General features: G+C 35.8%; 2 protein-coding genes across 2 annotated transcripts; both read left to right on the forward strand.

Annotated features, from left to right (window-relative positions):
• The first annotated feature begins 251 nt into the window (after positions 1-251).
• Positions 252-5,938, forward strand: LOC113779612 (transaldolase). Its single transcript, XM_027325258.1, has 13 exons — positions 252-377; positions 482-596; positions 708-786; positions 927-1,002; positions 1,493-1,576; positions 1,661-1,765; positions 2,597-2,677; positions 2,791-2,855; positions 3,998-4,067; positions 4,142-4,219; positions 4,600-4,697; positions 4,800-4,935; positions 5,442-5,938. Exons 1-13 carry the CDS (start codon positions 312-314, stop codon positions 5,586-5,588), a joined length of 1,200 nt encoding a protein of 399 aa, XP_027181059.1. The 5' UTR covers positions 252-311; the 3' UTR covers positions 5,589-5,938.
• Positions 5,939-9,231: 3,293 nt separating this feature from the next.
• LOC113780858 (acid beta-fructofuranosidase) lies at positions 9,232-13,611 on the forward strand. Its single transcript, XM_027326641.1, has 7 exons — positions 9,232-9,670; positions 9,973-9,981; positions 11,277-12,133; positions 12,417-12,578; positions 12,682-12,917; positions 13,031-13,118; positions 13,274-13,611. The coding sequence occupies exons 1-7, from the start codon at positions 9,232-9,234 to the stop codon at positions 13,544-13,546; spliced, it is 2,064 nt and encodes a 687-aa protein (XP_027182442.1). The 3' UTR covers positions 13,547-13,611.
• The last annotated feature ends 2,718 nt before the right edge of the window (positions 13,612-16,329 follow it).

The raw sequence follows: 16,329 nt of genomic DNA on the forward strand, positions 1-16,329 counted from the left end.
TCATATTAAAACCAACTTGTCTTAGTCAGGTTCGCTGTCAAAATAGATTTAAAATCCTCTCTGGGCTCTAGTCTACTTCCACTCATACTTGCCAGCACTGCCAGATTACAAAACCCAGTAACAGATGTACTTTTCACTTGAAAATTTGTACCCTTCTTCTGGCAATATCATTTTCTAAATGCTCTCCTCGAATGACGTCATCGCCCTTTCTACATATATAAATCCCACACTCCTCCTGATCCACTCTACGCACAGCTCCCTCCCTCTCTCTCTCTCTCACACACACACACACACCCTCTCGCTGCGTGAAAATGTCGACAGCAGCAGCGTCAGTAGCTTCCTTGTATTCTCCGCTCACCTCCTTCTCATCTCTCCAGGTCTGCATTTACCTTCCTTTTCCAATTCAATTTCTTGAATTTTGTTCACTGTATAGTTATAAACCAATGATCTAATCGATGGCAATTTATCAAAAATTGAACAGGATAATAAATTGAAATTCGCAGTGCAATCTGTAAAACCACCTCTAATATTCAAGCCGAGTCGATCTTTTTCTCTAATCCGAGCTTCCACCGGTTTTTCATCTTCTCTTGACACGGGTATAATATGAAGTTTTATTTATTTATCTTTATTTTTTAATTTTTTTTTTTGAGAAATGACATTTTTCGTTTTTTGTAATCATGATTAATATATGGAGATAATGCGATTAGGTTTGAGCACTGAATTGGATGCTGTGACAAGTTACAGTGAGATTGTTCCTGATACTGTAATTTTCGATGATTTCGAAAGGTTTTGATTCCCCCACCCATTTTCCTTTGTTTATTCTGCTGTACCTTGATTGTACCCTGATTTTTTTGTTGTTGATTGAAAACTTTCAGCTGGAAATGAATTATAGACGATTCAAAAAGAAGTTTTTATACCTTTTGCAGGTTCCCTCCAACAGCTGCTACTGTTAGCTCGTCTCTAATCTTAGGTATCTGCAGCCTTCCTGATACCAAATTCAGGGTAATAATTCCTATCTATCGATCATAATCAAGCCTTGTGCTGAATATTTTAGTATTATAGATGGTAATATGTAGATTACATGCACGTTCATACAAATTCTGTTTATGGCAAGGAAATAGGATTCTCAAAGTATAAGAAGAAAATATAAAAGCTTCTGTTAGCTATCTAGTATCTTGCAAAAGAAAAAGGTAAAATGAACTTATATCTCTGAAGATACGGCTAATATATATCTATTGGAGTTTGTTTAGTTACAAGATTGACTTAACTTCTTTCCTGCAGCAAATGGTAAGGACATAGTTTACTTCTTAAATGAAGATGTTAAGGCCGTTCTGAATTGATAAACTTATAGTTGGTAGTCTATCAAATTAAGTAATTTAGGATTGATTTAGAACTTGCAATTGTTGGTTGCTTTGCATTGTTCTCTTCTTACTAACATAATATTTGTTTATCTATTTAGCCGCCTTATATTTCTGTAACTTTTTTGGTGTAGAGCGCTGTGGATACTGCTTTGGCAGACTCGGAGTGTTATGGATTAGAGAACTCAGATCTTCGGATGTCTTGTTTCTTTAACAAGGTTGGTTCTTTTTTCATCATGTCTATTTGGTTCCTATGATTGGTTGATTTGAATTCTTCTGACAATTACATGTCGGAATTGCAGGCTTTGGTAAATATAGGTAGTGATCTTGCAAAGTTAGTGCCTGGTCGAGTTTCTACAGAAGTTGATGCTCGTCTTGCATATGACACTCATGGCATTGTTCGTAAGGTGAAATCTCTTAAAATTCCTTCATTTTTTCCCCTTCTTTTATGCAAAACATTCTATAAAATTACTTACAGTTCTTTGGGAAGTTGAATGTTGCATTATGGTCTGTCTTTGCAACTTTGTCCTGTCTTTTTCACTTGCATACTCTGAGATTCACTTGAATTGTTCTATATATCGGTCATTTTATATCCTTCTACTATTTAATTAAGTGTAATCTGAAACTTCTAAGATAGATCTGAGGTATGAATTTGCAATTGTCTTATAAATTTGAACTTGACTTGAATAATATACTTTTGTTGCCTCTGCCTGTTCTTATTTGTTTATGCAGTGTGAAAATCGAGGTAGTTCTATATGACTGGAACAACATGTAGGAGTTTAACTTTATAGAATTGTGACCCTAGTTGGACTAGAGGTGTCTGGAAAAGCTCTCTTGCCATCTTCATGACTCAAAGTTATGCCTTGTAGTCTGAGCTGAGAACCACTTGCATGCTATGTTGTGTTTGAAAAGAGATGCTGCCTTGCAGCTGTTGGATCCATCCATAGTTTCTCACCATTAGCAGCAAATCGTTGTTGATATCATTAATGTGTTTGTCATAGGTGATTACCTTAGTAGACCTGTTTTAACTAAGCTCATGGTTGCTGCACCAAGTACGATCCATATACTCTGGCAATTCCTCTTAACTTAAAGGCTGTTGTCCATCTTTCAAATGGAGTTGGCCTACTTCTCTTATTGAAAGTGGCAGAGTTAAATAATTTTAATATAATATAATGAATAGTTCCAAGAAGATATAACCCATTATGCTGACTAAAATCTTTTCTCTGGCATGAGTTCAGGTGCATGAGCTTTTAAAATTGTATGATGATTTTCAAGTCCCTCCAGAGCGGTTGTTATTCAAAATCCCTTCTACTTGGCAGGTAAATAGGAAGGACAGAGTGTGGCCATTAGTTACAGATAGTTCATCTGTTTTGGGCTTTCATCCTGTTTGACTTTATGCTTGATTTCATTTTCCCTAATTTTTATCTCCTAGGGGATTGAGGCTTCAAGCCTGCTAGAATCTGAGGGTATACAGACACATTTGACATTTGTTTACAGGTATGAGATGGCAACTTCTTTTCTTCAAAAATACCTCTATATGCAATTATTTATGTATTTCTGTCAAATGGCAACAATAGTAGATTTTCCCCGATGATTGCACTCTTTGGTAGTTTTGACTTGGTTATTGGCTGAATTATGTTATTATATGTCCTTATTGTTATCATGCTTTTACTTTCAGAATAGTTCTCTTGGCTGCTGTTCGTTTATCTCTCTTGTGCTGTGAATTTTTATCTGTGCTTTCACCAAAAAATGAAAATTTTCATCTACGTGGGCAAGATAAAATTTCAGCACTTCAAAGATGTGAACTTTGCATTTTGTTGCCTCTTATGATCCAAAATTCAGCTACATTATCATTGCAGATGTAGCTTTCACCTTGCAGCTACTAGGATCCAGTTCTCTCTTTAAATATTCAATGTGCTTCTGCTATATTTCTGCATCTTTCAGTGATGTTCAATTCCAATGTTATGTGTGTTCTTGAATGATTGATAAACTTGTATTCTTAAATTATACAATAGCAGAAGCAAATACGCAAGAAAATGCTAAGTTCGCATACTTAAGCTAAATGTACAGTATTTACTGACCTTTAGTATGCTGTTTTCTTCTCAATACAGTAGCATCATCATATGATTTGAAATGACTGTTTGCACATAAATTATGGTAATGGGTGCAGTAAAACCTTCTACGTGCACAGGAGATGACATCACATATTCAACTTGCATAACATAGCATCATTCTTTCTAAGTTTCCCAATTATGAATTTGCAACCCTATTCAACCATGCATGACTAGATTCTCAATCTTGCCAAAGAAAATCTGTATAAGTTGCAAGAGGATTGCTCTAAAGCCTCACTCTTAGATTGATGTAATGTGCATGTCAATATTGTCTTATAATCTAGTATGAAGTTCTCCTTTCCTAATCACAATATAAAATTTTGTGTGATGAACTTCTTGTTTGATATCATTTGTGCTTTAAAATAGCTCTGAGAGAATTTTATTGGCCTGCTTTACCCAATGTCTTCTGGCTTTATGTAGTCCCATGGCTTATGAACTATTTGCCTTCCTAATCATGTTTGATTTATTGGCTTTCTCTTATTCTTCTGTCACTTTTTCTCTCATTAATCACTTAGTCATGCATTTCAGCTTTTGTCAAGCAGCAGCTGCAGCCCAAGCTGGTGCATCTGTTATTCAGATATTTGTTGGTCGCCTTAGGGTAATTACTTTCCTCATGCATTATCATTGTATGAAAATTTCTACACACAGTAGTAACAAGCTTTATTTTTTCAGGACTGGGCTCGGAACCATAGTGGTGACCCTGAAGTAGAAAGTGCACTTAGAAGAGGAGAAGATCCTGGGTTGGCTTTGGTTAGTTTTAATTGATGGTTATTTTCGTTGGTAGACTTGTCAAAAAAAAAAAAGAGTGTTCCGGGTACGAGTACTTTCTTTTTTACAACTGTTTGCCCTTCCACTAGAAAGGGAGAAAAGAAACTTCCTGTAGATGAACATGTCTTCTGAAGTGTCAACCCCTTCTTCTGCCTCAACTACAAAATGTCGAGTATACTTCCAAAATAGTTACAGCTGTTTTAAATTATTTTCTGGTAAATTTGAACTTTCAAAGAAATGAAGTTATATTTGGACAATCTGAACCCTTACCCTTTCTGAACTATGAAAAGTTTGAGTTATAGTATATTAACACTGGAGTGCTTTTCACATTTTGAGCTTATGTACATCTTTTGTCATTATAGGTGACAAAGGCTTATAATTACATTCACAAAAATGGTTATAAGTCAAAATTGATGGCAGCAGCAATTCGAAACAAACAGGATGTTTTCAACCTTTTAGGGTAAATATGAATCTGTTTACATTTGGGATGTGGAGCTTCTTTACAAGGCTGATCCAATTTTTAGTTCTCTGGAGCTCAAGTTCTCTTTTCTGCATTTTCCAGGGTTGATTATGTTATCACCCCCTTGAAGATATTGCAATCTCTGAAGGATTCAGTGACTCCTCCTGATGAGAAATACTCTCTTGTGCGAAGGCTTTCCCCACAATCTGCTGCCGCCTACAATTTTAGCCAGGAGGAGGTATATTTTTAATGCATCATCTGTCTATTTCTTGCTTAGTGATTCAATAGAGAGTAGAATTCCATGATAGCCAATTGGTTAACTTCTGATTAATATTACAAAGAAGACAAGGTATATTATAACAACTCACGTAGTAGGGAGCTCGCTGGTAAATCAGCTAGCTCCATGGCATGGGATATGCTCGCATCAGCCAAAGAAGGTTTCTTGTTTGTAATACTAAGGTAACAATATTAGGACAGTGTAGCAAGAATTTATCTGAAAGGTTTCATGTCATACCTTTTTTTTAGTACACTTACAAAAGAAGCTTATCTTCTGAAGTGATTTTTTTCACATGAAATCCACAGAACTTGCTATAAATTTTTCAACAAATTTCCAAAGAAATTCTTCCTTCCGTTTATCTTTCTCAATCAAGTCCCTCCAGCTTACCTGCAACTTAATTATTATATGTTCATTACGTGTACTGGGTGAATTAGCAACTTTCATGGATATCTTGTATCGATTTCCAGCTAGTAAAGTGGGACCAGAATGGCTTTGCCTTGGCAATGGGGCCTGCTGGTGTGGAGCTTCTCACTGCCGGAATGGACGGCTATGTTAATCAAGCAAAGCGGGTTGAAGAATTATTCGGGAAGATCTGGCCTCCTCCCAATGTCTGAATTGGGGTTACAACTAAACCTGTCCTTTGCTTCATATAATGAGAACCACATGCCAAATTTTAGCATAGCTCCTTCCGTTTTCTTGTTCATTTTGCTTTTCTACTTTAACATAATTCTGTAATTGAGGACGGACATCTGAGGCTCGGGCTTTTTTTTTTTTCCAATTCAATTTTGGTTTTTCTTGCTTTGCCTGAGCTCCAGTTTTATTATGAACTCTCAGCATTTGCGTCTTCTACGTCCAAGAATAATGACTTCGTAGTCAGCCGTGTCTTGTGTCTTGTGTACCCATCTGACGCCGATGAATATGCCCGAATTACAAGGAGCTGACAATTGTCGGAATTGGTGTCTAACTTGCTTTTGCCCCTTGGTACTTTTCAACAGGAGTAGGTACTTGAGAGTTATGTGATACTGATGATTGACAACCAAAAAAGCAGCTAATATAATTCTTCATTCTGCACTCATTGTCTGTGGCTTGATGGCCAGCTTCAAGACTAGTCATTGAAATATGATGTGCCTCTAGCTACTTTAGCGAAACTACGGGCAACCGTCCCTCCTGATGCCAAAATTCTCACATACGCCTATGGTGGCCTAATCTTAAGAATCCTCTAACGGGCCTCATCAACCAAAGGACCCAACACGAACGCGGCATTTAGCTGCATCTCTCTAAATTGCAAAGCCCCTCAAATTGCATTTTCACTGCGAGTACAATTGCGCAATAGCTGCCATCTGGGCCGAACAAACAATGAATTTTCCTTTGTGAGCACGAACAAGAATTTAGAGTTGCAAGAAGATACAGTGTCACAAGCACAAGGTTTTTAGAATATTCAGCAAAACTCCAAGGTATAATCTTCGGAATAATGTTCTCTTTTAGGGAAATTCCATAGACTATCAATGCCAAAAATGTTCTGCACGACCGGATTTAGTTGTCCTCTAGTTTGAATACTACTAACATTTGTCAGACTTGATATTTCATTACTATTTGTTTAATTAATACAAAATGAGTTACGCTGAATTGTACATCATAAGTTTTCTTTTTCTTTTTTTTAACAACGCAAATGTAATTTATGACTCAAAAAATCGACTTATGTTACTTCTCTTAAGAAGGAGAACTTGTATTAGAATCTCAAAAACCGAGGACGCTGATCCGATTTGATAGATAATGGCATGTGGGAGACGTGTGAAACAATCACATTATTGGTCAAATAATTGAGGATTTGTCTGTGTTTTTTCCATATGGTTTTCGTCTTAAATCACTACACTAATATGATAAGACAAATGGACCAGCAGACAAATTAAGATTCGTCTAGCTGACTAATACTGGGAGAAAAATGAATCTGATTTCCCGGCTGCATGTGGCCGAGCACATGCTCTTCCAGCATTTTGCCATCCCATCCCATCCCATGATGGATGTCCAATTTTCTACCAATTTTCAAGCCGAAGAAGAAGAATTAGAATCACTTGATTCATGTACCTGGGATTTAATACAAAGTTCCTGTGGTATTAGTTTCTGGTTTCTACCCAAATGCAGTCCTGATTTACTTAAATTTACTGTAGCATACGGGTGAGTCTAATTATAGTTGTGGAATTTTAGGATTCTTAAGGTCTAATTATATTTTTTAATGTTTTTTGGAATTTGAGATTTAATTAAGTTGCATGTTTTTTGCCTGCATGAAGTTTTTACCTATATATCTTTGATTACACTACCCTACTTAATTTCCAATCTTGCATGGGGATATATCCCAACACGCAGGGAAATTTTGGTCTAATACATCTAGTTTTATGATAATAATTGAGGCTATAGCCACCTTTAAATGCAGGTTTGTCTAATGATTTTTTTTCTTTGTTGGGGGGGGGGGGGGGGGGGTTCTCATATGTTGGTTTTTTGTGAAGGAAAGATGAATCAATGATAATAAATAAAAAGTCTAAAATGCAAGGAAGTTGATATGTGAGTGTATATTTAAAAGGTAATACAAACCAGACTAATTAGAAAGTCGAGAAGGTGAACAACACCGTGCTGTCACCACGTCACCATCTACTAGGACAAATCTACTCCAAAAATTATGCTTAATAGACATGAAAATCAAAATATTATAGCAGGACCAACACAAACGTCACTTCAAGATTTCATTTCCTTTCCTATTTTAACTCCACAGTTCCTTATACCAAAATAGGCAGAAAAATCCCATTGCGATTAGTATGCACTCCCCTTGTCCCCTAAATTAAACTCTTGAACAATTAAATTCTTACCAAATTGCCTCCCATGGAAACAAAAATGGAAAGCAACATTGCTAAAGCAATTATTCGTCTGCAGAACGCATTTTACTCACATGCTACGATTACGCTCATTCAATCAACTCCATATATGTTTTGATTTCCTTAAGAATCATTATGCATCTTTTCTCTCTCTAATTGAGTATTGTTTGTTAGGGACTTAGGGTCTTTCACTCTTCCCCTTATTATTCTCATCTCTCTCTCTCTCTCACACACACACATGCACATATTAATTGATTTATTACTTTATAATTAAATAATGTAGTTTTGCCATAATCTTTTCTTGTATTTTTTTTATTCTATGTGCTCTTGCTTTTTTATTCTATTCGGAAACTTTATTTATTTATTTATTTGCAAATATAACTTGATTTAATTCCAACAATTTTCACTTTAAAACGATTGCTATTATAATGTTATTATAACTCAATACTATAGTATAAAATATTTTTGATATGCAACATATATTTTCCCTTTGAATTCTACTTATTTATCATGCTTTTAAGTAGCTAATATTATTAAAAATTTTACCATCTTTTCCTCTTTTATACTCATCATATAAGTCTTGACTTTGATCGAGTATTCATAGTATCATATAAGTCCTGGTTTCGATCAAGTATTTATATTCTCTAACAATTAGATGAAAGTAAGTTTAAATTACATCACGTTGTATATTCCATGAATGTTGAAGGGAAAGTAAAACTATTTTCTAAGATCATTTTCATTTTAAACTATTATTTATTTTGAATTAAATTATATTTTGTTTGAAAAAAGAATCTTTGAGTAAAATTATAAAAATAAATAAAAATATAAGAGAACATAGAACTAGTATATGAGAAATTATTAAAGCCAAATCTGAAATATTTACTATTAAAGCCGAAACCAATTTAATAAATTGTGAAAATAATTGATGATTTAAGAGATAGAGATAGAGAAAAAGGAAAGTAAATGAGTAGGAAAAAATATTAATTAGAGAGAGAAAATAATACTCAATGGATCTAAAATTTTTTTATATATAATTATATATATATAAAGTTGATTGATTGAAAGTAATCTTGACATTGAGGAAAATTTGCTGTGGCAATCCTGCCAGCCCAAAAACAACACCCTCTTTTGTGTCCTCTTCCTCTTATTTCCAGCCATGCGGGAACGGGAAAACCAGCAAACCTTAACAACATGTGCCCCTTGTACAAACTCAACAATCATAAATTCCGCTGAACTCCAAATCTGACACACAAGCCACATCTGTCAAACTCATGAACGTATATTATTATTTGCTTTTCCTATATCCACAACGCTTCTCTTATATATGTATTTCACCCTTTCTTACGTGAATTCTGATGAGGTCATGTAACATTCTGAACAAGAGAGAAGAATGGCATCTTCCGGTTGGCATGAACCATCAAATCCCGCCCCATCCCCTTATGCTCCGCTGTTAGGTGATGACGATCAGAGGTCGGGAGCAAAGGCGAAATGCCGACGGCCCACGAAATTCATTCTCTTACTAGTAGCTGGGCTGTTGGCCGTTGGTCTTTTGGTGGCATTGGTGGATAGAGATGGATATGCAAAAAAAATGTCATCATCCATGCCTAATGATGAGGCGACATCTACCTCATCAGGGCTGCAGTCAACGCCGCGGCCGCCGGAGAAGGTTAGGCCGGCGGTAGCCCGTGGGGTGGCGGAAGGAGTGTCGGCCAAGTCAAATGGTCCATTCTTGTTTGCTGGGGAAGGGACTCCATTTTCATGGACTAATCAAATGCTTGCTTGGCAAAGAACTGCATTCCATTTTCAGCCGAGGATGAATTGGATGAATGGTAACAAATTCAGTTGTTGTTTGTTATAGTATTGATTAAAGATGTGCCTTTTTTATATACATATATTTTTGTTTATCTTTTGGGTGAGATTGGATTGCGGATTCATCAATGCAAATTGCTCGTAATTAATATATTTTCTGGATAATGTTTCCATCCATTTCTCTAGTTGGATTGAGCTTCCTTGTTTACGTTCAAATTTGATTATCTCTAATTCTTTTTCTTCCCCTTTTATCTCCTCCTTTGTTCTCTTTCCGGATGTTTGGCTGGCATTGCCTGGACTGGGGGAATCTTTACTTCTACAGATCCTAATGGTAAGCACAACAGTCAATAACCATGCCTGTTCTAAGTTCTAAGTTCTAACACCACCACCCTTTCTTTGAGATTTTTTTTTTTTTTTGTCGTTTTAGCTGTTGGAAATGAGTTGAGAAATACAGACCGATAAATTGATTTGAAACGCAACGCGTAAAAGTGTTCCTGTTTGGTTTAAATAATCTGATTTCAGTGTGATAGTTCCATGTATTAAGAAATTTTATCATTCCCACAGAAAGCTAGTCGTTCTATGGATCTTCTCTCGATTAAGAAGCCACTAGATAAGTTTAAAGTATCCTACTACATCTACTCTTCTAAATTTTAATCTAGATATCTTGATTTTCTTGTGGTTTTTGTATTGAATTTGGATATAGAAATGGGATAACATGTAAAACTAGAAAAACTTTCTTCGTGGATGCTTTCTGTTAATACAATCTAGTCAAGTCCTTAATTCCCGGAAATATTGAAGATGGTCATTTTAAAGGAGGTAGACATTATAGGAAGCAACTAACACCACATAATTGATTTTGTGTATTCTCATCTGCCTTCTTTGAAGTGCTTTTAGCAATCTTTTATGTTCTCAGCCCTTTTTTACTTTCCAGATTTGATTTTTTTAAAGCTTAGAAAAAAAAAAAAAAAAAAAGAGAGAGATAGAGAGAACAAAAAGAGATATGGATTTGGATCCTGATTTTGAACCTTTATAGAAGAGTAAATTTTATATACAATGTATAAGAAAGATTATCTTTCACGAAGTTTCGAGGCAACTAAGAATAGGGTAAATTGGTAGATAAACCTAAATTCAGTGCAGACATTTGATCTTACTTTTTGTTTTTTAAATACAGAGATAAAGTTCAGGTTATCCAAAATTCATATCAATACACCTTAAAATTAAATCATCCGGCAGTTATTTGAATAACTTTTCGGTGATAATGTATTGCAGCCCTATATCCACTAAAAGTTCAAATGGGTGATTACTAAGGAATAAAAACATTAGGATGTAAATTGACCATATTCCAAAAAAATCTTTCTTGCATCATCAACTTTATCTAGAGCTTATCTTTTATCCCTATTTTTTTCCCTATTTATTTCTAAGGATTAAGTTTTTATCTGCTGTCTGTGTAATGGATTTTTTTTTTCTAAACCTGAACAACTTGTTCATGACTTTGAAAAAAAGGAGAACAAATATCATCATCAAGTTTTTCTCCCCAAGAAAAAAAATGTGGTATACCCATTAAAGACCATTGAGAATTTTTTTACTTTCTTTAGATTCATCTAAAATCTCACTCCCATTCAATAGGTCCATTATTGTACAAGGGATGGTACCATTTGTTCTATCAGTACAACCCAGATGGTGCAGTGTGGGGCAACATTGTGTGGGGCCACGCAGTGTCAACGGACCTGATTCACTGGCGCCATCTGCCAATAGCCATGGTGGCCGATCAATGGTACGATCAGAATGGCGTATGGACCGGGTCTGCAACCATCCTTCCCGACGGTCAACTTGTCATGCTGTACACCGGCTCGACCAACGCAACTGTGCAGGTGCAAAATCTTGCGTACCCTGCCGACCCATCTGATCCTCTCCTCATCGAGTGGGTCAAGTACCCCGGAAACCCGGTTCTCGTCCCACCACCCGGAATCCATTTTAAGGATTTCCGTGACCCCACAACAGCTTGGTACACCTCAGAGGGCAAGTGGCGAATTACCATTGGTTCAAAAGTGAACAAGACTGGAATTTCACTTGTCTATGACACGGTGGATTTCAAATCCTATGAGCTCCTGGATGGGGTCCTCCATGGAGTCCCGGGTACGGGCATGTGGGAATGCGTGGATTTTTACCCGGTTTCAAGAACGGATGAAAATGGGCTGGACACATCCGACGATGGTTCAGCTGTGAAACACGTCGTGAAGGCTAGCTTGGATGATGACAGAAATGATTACTACGCATTAGGCACATATGATGGAGTTCGTGGGAAATGGATTCCTGATGATCCCACGTTAGATGTTGGCATTGGATTAAGATATGATTATGGTAATTTCTATGCATCTAAGACGTTTTATGATCAAGAAAAGAGGAGAAGAGTGCTTTGGGGGTGGATTACTGAGACTGATAGCGAAGCTGCTGACATTGCTAAAGGCTGGGCATCCCTTCAGGTGTGTGTGCATTCTTTGTTTGGTCAAGGCACTATTTGGAAGGAAAAAAACAGATTAAATTTCTTAACAAGTGAACTGATTAAATTTCTTTTAGTACAATCAATCAACCAACCAATCTTGAGTAAGTTCTCATCGAGACGAGCTCAGAGTGGGATTTCAAAAGCTAATGATTTTGCGGCTCTAAATTTGAAATTCATGCAGTCATTAGGAGATGTAAATGGAGCTGAATAAAAACATTTTGGTACAATTTTATTCATGATGGTGTGCTGTATACGTTGAACAGGCCATTCCAAGGACAGTATTGTATGATAAGAAAACTGGTACAAACCTGCTGCAATGGCCAGTGGAGGAGGTTGAGAAGTTGAGACTAAATGGCAAGAGTTTCGACGGTGTGGAGGTTAAACCAGGTTCAGTGATACCACTTGATGTGGGCTCTGCAGCACAGGTTAGTAGCAGTACTTGACTTTCTTGGAACTTGTTATTGATACTTCCGACAGGGACATGATTTTGCTGACACGGACCATTTTCTATGTCGTTGGTTTTTGTAGTTGGATGTTGTTGCTGAGTTTGAGATCGATAAAGAGGCTAAGGAGATGGTTAACGGAACCGATGCAGAGTATGTTTGCAGCACAAGCGGCGGTGCTGCTGAGAGGGGCGCATTGGGTCCGTTTGGTTTGTTAGTTCTCGCAGATAATGATCAGTCTGAGCAGACTCCTGTTTACTTCTACATTGCCAAGGGAACAGATGGAAATTTCAAGACATTCTTCTGTTCTGATCTTTCAAGGTTTTTTTTTTCCTTTCATTTTGCCCTGTTTGATCCAATTTTCCATGTCAAGAATTGCACTGTTAGTGAAAATTGGATTGCATTTTTGACTCGTTCAATGTACAATGTTTAAGGTCATCTAAAGCAACCGATGTCAGGAAGGGCGTCTACGGCAGCACCGTTCCGGTCTTGGAAGGAGAAAAACTATCTATGAGGATATTGGTAAGTTATATTATCATGTCAAGCTTGGATTTGGCCCAAGCTTGGCCAGTCCAAACGATGAAGAATGTTTGCTTCAGTGGGCCAAACAAGCCCGATATATCCATTTAATAGTTGTATGGAAGACTAATATGGATGATGGGCTTTTGATGATGCAGGTTGATCACTCAATTGTGGAGAGCTTTGGGCAAGGTGGAAGGACATGTATTACATCACGGGTATATCCAACAAATTCTGTGTACGAAAATGCGCAGCTTTTCTTGTTCAATAATGCCACCGATGCCAAGGTTAAGGCCTCGATCAGGGCGTGGCACATGAACTCCGCAAACATATATCCCTCCAATGACAGCATGAACAAATTCAACTTTGTTGTTCTTAAAAGTTGTTCCGCCATCTTCATTGTAGCCATATTGTATGGTTTCTTTTTTTAATTTTAAGCTATGTTTTATTTTCTAGATGGCCGCTAAATCCCACTTTCTTGATTATTCCCACTTGCACACAATTTTGTCCTGCTTCTTCTGAACATGAAATCTCAGTTGTTAATCATCATTATAAAAGCAACAGCTCAGATGAGCTTTTTCTGACAAAATGAATGGCAAAAATATTTACTTGTACATAGTCAATGTGTATAAGAACGGCAAAATTGTGCATGTTCTATTTCTTAAAAAGGAAGTAACGCACTAAATTACATTGATACGTACAATTACTCTTGTGGTACTTTTTATTTTTTCTTTTACTTTCTTGAGAGGATCAACAGATGGGAAACCCACCTATCTCCTTGATAATCTGAACCCAAACCCCATCAATCAATGGTAAAGCATCTTAGTAACTAACCTTCAATTCATTGTCTAGTGCAACTGTTTAATTGTTGAAACCAAGATTAAAGTTGAAAAGATACATTTATGCCTAGCCCTATCATCATAGTTACAAGTCACAACATCTACTTATCTTCAAAAAAGTATCTTGAATAAAGTAATTTAGGCAGTTTAATATACTAATCAAAAGGTTGCGTTTATTTAAGAAGTTGTTTTAGAAAGTTTTCTTGCAAAGATGGGAAGGATGATCATTGGGCCAAAGCTTTTGTCTACAAAAGAATCCTTGTGTAATCCATGATTCCAAGCAAACACTGAAGTGCTTCACAATACAAACCTTTTTTTTTATGAGTTAATTGAAAAGCAAAAAGGGAAAAAAACTATGAGTACGTATCCCACTCATTTTCATTTTGTGTGGCTTTTATCCTTTGATGGCCAAGAACAAACAAACAATTATAACTAGCACACAAGCCATCATTGTGGGATATACGGTCCGGCCACATTTGCGGTTATTACTCATCATTAGTCGTGATGAAGGTGAATCATTTCCTCTATGGCTTCCAAGTCATTACTAGGTCAGAATGTAGGAATCATAAACTAGTATAGCCAGCAATTTTCTAAAGAAAAATTGTTACATTTTGTATATATTTTTTAATCACTTTTTTATCTCACGTATATCAAATCGTTACAGAAAAATACAATCCAAACAAGGCCTTTTGAATCGAAAAATTTCTCTGTGACCAAATGAAGAGAAAAAGAAATAAAGAAAAGAAGAAGAACATTATTGTCTGGTTAAACCTTAATATCACGGCAACACTGAAAGTCTAACACCCACCCTTAATTTTGCTCTTCAGCTACAGGCTTGTACATGTTAGGAACTATATTTTGATTATAGTAATTGTGTTTGTTACACTGTGATTAGATCCAAATTAGAAGAAGGAAAGCAATCGACTAATCAAGCATGCATGTGGATTTTGACATATAATCTGATAGCGTCTTTACTCGATACTAAACCAAATGCCGTAAAAGAGATTCCCAAAAAAAAAAAAAGGAAAATTGTACTAATTAATGTACGATTTTGGAAGTGGTTGGTGATTCAATGAGTTGGCATTGCGTGGCTTATGATCTTTGGCTTGGCCTTGGATCAACGTTGATGTTTATGAATTTGGTTTTGAAGATTGTCACGTGTTTTGATGGAAATTGATCAACAACAGGCTTCTCTTAAATGTATGTTACATCATTTGAGATTTTATGAACACAAGAAAAACTAAAAATATCATACCTGCAGCGGCCAGCCCAGAATCTTGTTTGATTCTTCCAAGAAACCTCTCTGGTTGAGTAGGTGTTGGTTTCACATTTCACGACACATTATTCAGCAGCCACCTATAATTTGGACGGTGTGCTACTTTTGATGGATTATTCATTTTATACTTTTTTCATCACTTTGTCTCTTTCATTCAAAAATATAAGTAATAAATTGATTGAGTCCATAAAAATAGCCACTAAATCATGTGCGAGTTTTAAGCATTCAACAATTTTGCTTTTGGAAAAAAAAAAAAAAAAAAGTACTGCAAGGTATTTGTGTGTTTGGAATCCTAATATCTTGCTTGAATTGCAATTTTTTTCTAAAAAAATTATTATATTTTTCTTGAACACATTTTTCGATTGTCTTTTTTTGTTACATATATCAAATTACTACAGTATATTTTCATACAAAAGTTCCAGAAAGTAGCAATTCAAACGGGCTCTAATTTTTTATAAAAATTATTTTACTTGCACCATAAAAAAGACGTATCTTAACTGTCATTTTACATTCTCAATCATTTTTTAAATTTTACACTATTATACATGTCAAATCACAAAAAAAATATTTCAATGTTTATATGAAATTTTATGGGACGTAAAAACAAGGTAGCTCATTAATTCATTAACAATAATAACAAAATTTGAATTGAAAATATCAAATCACACCATATCACTTAAGTTCATACTAGCTAGTTGAAGAAATCATTGGGCGCGATGCCGCCATTATCAAATGACATCAATCATTTGGGTCTGAATTTTAATACTTCAAATTAGACTTAGTATAGGCCAATATGATTTCTTACCTGCATACGAGTATATTTAATTTCTTACCTTCTGGTGCCCAAGAAATTATTAACATCATTGAAAGACAATAACAGCAGTTTGTACTCTTGAAAAGTAAATGCATTAAGTTGATGGTTTAACAGTCATTAACTGGTAATTACTACTTAACTAAAACCAAAAGATAGGTCCTAACTTGTTTGGACAGGAGATTATTTGTCCAAATTTATTTGCTTATATCACCATTATAATTTTCAATACACCTTTTTATTTTTTCAATTATCTTTTTATCTCACATACATCACATCACAAAAAGT

This window comes from Coffea eugenioides, chromosome 8 (assembly GCF_003713205.1).
Source record: "Coffea eugenioides isolate CCC68of chromosome 8, Ceug_1.0, whole genome shotgun sequence".
In the NCBI taxonomy this organism is placed as follows: domain Eukaryota; kingdom Viridiplantae; phylum Streptophyta; class Magnoliopsida; order Gentianales; family Rubiaceae; genus Coffea; species Coffea eugenioides.

Coding starts and splice junctions, on each gene's coding strand:
- LOC113779612 (XM_027325258.1), top strand. CDS start 312: ATGTCGACAGCAGCAGCGTCAGTAGCTTCCTTGTATTCTCCGCTCACC. Junction 1,003..1,492: donor TTCCTGATACCAAATTCAGG/GTAATAATTCCT, acceptor TTTTTGGTGTAG/AGCGCTGTGGATACTGCTTT. Junction 1,577..1,660: donor TGTCTTGTTTCTTTAACAAG/GTTGGTTCTTTT, acceptor TCGGAATTGCAG/GCTTTGGTAAATATAGGTAG.
- LOC113780858 (XM_027326641.1), top strand. CDS start 9,232: ATGGCATCTTCCGGTTGGCATGAACCATCAAATCCCGCCCCATCCCCT. Junction 12,134..12,416: donor AAGGCTGGGCATCCCTTCAG/GTGTGTGTGCAT, acceptor TACGTTGAACAG/GCCATTCCAAGGACAGTATT. Junction 12,918..13,030: donor TTCTGTTCTGATCTTTCAAG/GTTTTTTTTTTC, acceptor ACAATGTTTAAG/GTCATCTAAAGCAACCGATG.